At 47.3% G+C, this 3,051-nt stretch overlaps 1 protein-coding gene across 1 annotated transcript; it reads left to right on the forward strand.

Annotated features, from left to right (window-relative positions):
* Positions 1 to 1,107, forward strand: LOC125556187 (blue copper protein). Its single transcript, XM_048718970.2, has 2 exons — positions 1 to 327; positions 455 to 1,107. Exons 1-2 carry the CDS (start codon positions 165 to 167, stop codon positions 784 to 786), a joined length of 495 nt encoding a protein of 164 aa, XP_048574927.1. The 5' UTR covers positions 1 to 164; the 3' UTR covers positions 787 to 1,107.
* Positions 1,108 to 3,051: the final 1,944 nt, after the last annotated feature.

The following is a 3,051-nucleotide window of genomic DNA, read 5'->3' on the forward strand; positions in this document are numbered from 1 at the left end:
ACCCCGCGCCCACGCCGGTCCAGAAAAGGGGAGATTTGGCACAAGTTCGGTTCTCAACTGAAAAATCTGCGACGACTGTGTATAAATAGACCCTAGCTCCGACCTGCTGTCGAGCGTAGAACGACAGCAGTTATCCACTTTATCAGGGATTTCATCAGCCGAGCATGGCGTCCTTCTCTGCCGCTCTCGTCGCGCTGCTGGTCGCCAGCTGCGCCGCGGCGGCCGCGGCCACGACGTTCGACGTCGGCGACGGGCACGGCTGGCAGACCGGCCTCGACTACACGACCTGGACGTCCGACAAGACGTTCGCGGTCGGCGACACGCTAGGTGAGATACTGAGATAGTAGCTCGCTACAAGTAGCTAGCCACTGATCATCACACGTAGGAGTATTATTTTATGTAATAGCACGTGTACGTACGCGTACATGTTGGCGAACTGACCGTTCCTGCGCAGTGTTCAACTACACGAGCAAGGCGCACACGGTGACGGAGGTGAACAAGAGCGGCTACGACGCCTGCTCGGGCGGCAACTCGCTGAGCAACGACGACAGCGGCGCCACCACCATCACGCTCACCACACCCGGCGTGCACTACTTCATCTGCGACGTCGCCGGCCACTGCGCCGGCGGCATGAAGCTCGCCGTCACCGTCACGGTCGCGGGGGGCTCCACGACGGGAGGCACGATCCCCGCCGGCGCCGCCGGGGCATCCCTCGTGCCGGCGATGAGCGCCATCGTTGTCGCCGCCGCCGCCGGGGCTCTGGTCCCGCTCGCGCTGTTCTGTTGAAGACCGTCGTCGACGTTGGTGGGTATGGTCAGGGCAGAGACGCTGCAGTTTGATTCGTGTGTACGGGTAATAAGTTCGCTGTGTTTTCTGCTACGTTTTCTGGCGCGCCACTCTTCACCATGTACGTGACGTGTTCGTTGGTTTGTGGTGCGGCCTGTGTGTGCCGCTGGAGTGTCGTCGTGATGCCTGAGCATTCATTGTGTGATGTGGGCAACTAAATTTTCTTCCTCTGATGCAAAGAAACCTCGAAAGTCATCTTCTGTTCAGCTGCTCCCGAGCTCATTTGAGCTCAGGATGAATAGTAAAATTCAAACAAAATGATTTTTTTTTTGTTTCTGCAAACATTGATAAAAGTTTTACGTGCTTGCAAAATTTCATGTTGAACAGGCATTTTTGGAAGTTGTGGCAAAAAAACAAAATCAGCATTCCAAAATTCTTTCAAAAATAAACATTTTTGGAGCATCAATTTTTTTTGCCATGATTTCCAAAAATGTGATTTCAAGATGAAATTTTGTGAGAACTTAAAACTTTTGTCAATGTTTGTATTTTTGAATTTTTTTTCATTTTTTGTAATTTTACTGTCACCCGAGCTCAAATGAGCTCGGGCTCAGAAACTCCACCTTCGCTTAACCTAGCCTTTTGTGTGTAGCTTAGTTCCTTTTCTAGAAAAGCAGGAGTACATATTCTTCATCCTTCCAGAGTGTTGGGTGATGTGTCACGATGAGTAATAAAATCGGCTAAGAGGATGCGTTTTGTCAAGGTGAGAGCAATGTGAGCCGTCCACTTGCTTTCATAGGAGCAAGAAGGCCGAGGGGCAGGAACATGGTAAATAAAAATGGTCGGCCGGATCATGCATCTGTTGGTTGTTGAAAAGCTACTGTCCTGCTTTCATATTGATGGTTATACAAATCTGGCAATCAGCAAAAGCTAAGAAAACGTTGACATCGAATTATACCGCACAAAGACAGAGCAGGCAGCTATAGAATTACTTGCCCTACCCCTGCAAAAAAAAAAAGAATTACTTGTCCTAAACATCAATCCGCAAATAGGAAGCTCTCTTAAGAATGAGCAGAACAGAATACCTGGTGGATTTATTAATTTAAAGCCGGACGCGTCTAGCGTCTTCATTCCAAAAAAAATGAGCACAACTCTCTTGAGTGCATGATGAGCCGATGCACAGTCTTACCACTGAATTCGAGTTCTCGTGGACTTGAATTTAGGATCAGTTTTTAGTGTCAAAACCTTTGTCGCGGTCCTTTTATTGTTGTCGCACAAAGCTTTCTTTATCACGCGACAATCTTCGTCGGGGTTTGTAAGGATCAGGAGCCCCCTTCAACATTTCTATGAAATTACTCCATCTCTAGTGTAGCCTACTCTTCTTCAGGTTTGAAATGATGCAGAACAAGAAGGGAAAACAGTCAAATGACGTGAAAGTATGAGTAGGGTGCCTTTTTTTAGGGAAATGAGCAGTGTGCCTGTCTTTTCTCAATGGCTTGAATATTTAAAAACTGAGAACAGAATATTTGAAATATTTGCTAGTCAAGAAGCAAATGGGCTTAATATATTTTCAAAGCCCCAATTATCTGAGAGGAGGGCTTGAATATCGCAAGCCGGCTTCAAGCCCACCAGCTTAGACATCGGTAGGACTGACCTTGCCTAGAAAAAGGAAAATACTCCGTACTTACTTTTTTTATGGCAGAGCCACGCACAAACTTGCATTTAAAAAAAATGTGAATCACACTTCTGCATCTCAAAAGGGTAGCACCAGAAAATCCACATATGCGTGCTACATGTGTGCAAAAAAAAGTGTGCCACACGTAGAACATACGCGTGGTACATCCAAGTACACAAAGATGCGACTTGCGTTTGACACCGTGCGGCTACAAGCTACCACCTCCGTCTCAAATTATAAGACGTCTTTAAGCCTAAGGTAATCGATGACAACTTGAGGCATAGATCATCACGCACTCGGCCGCCCTAGGATTAGCGCACAGCATTAGTGCTATATGACTCACTCAAAACCGCACAGCCGAACACCGGATTCAGAAGAAGACGCGCCACCGCCAAAAGGCTAAAACTGAAAAGACGAAACCTCCCAAAAATCGCCAAAAGCAAAGGATAAAAAACGGCGCATATGAGATGGCTCAATAATCCCCACTCATGTGCAATAAACAGCGTGTAGCTTCGTCTCTTCTCAACAACAGTGACAATAATTGAGCCTGAAAGATTGGCATCTCTCCGCCTGACAAATGAAACAGTGAACTC

This window comes from Triticum urartu, chromosome 5A, assembly GCF_056163025.1.
Source record: "Triticum urartu cultivar PI428250 chromosome 5A, HENAU_Tu73, whole genome shotgun sequence".
In the NCBI taxonomy this organism is placed as follows: domain Eukaryota; kingdom Viridiplantae; phylum Streptophyta; class Magnoliopsida; order Poales; family Poaceae; genus Triticum; species Triticum urartu.

Bases quoted from the DNA above. Each gene is read 5' to 3' on its own strand.
- LOC125556187 (XM_048718970.2), top strand. From the start codon at position 165: ATGGCGTCCTTCTCTGCCGCTCTCGTCGCGCTGCTGGTCGCCAGCTGC. The intron at 328-454 runs GTGAGATACTGA...GTTCCTGCGCAG, and splicing joins CGCGGTCGGCGACACGCTAG to TGTTCAACTACACGAGCAAG.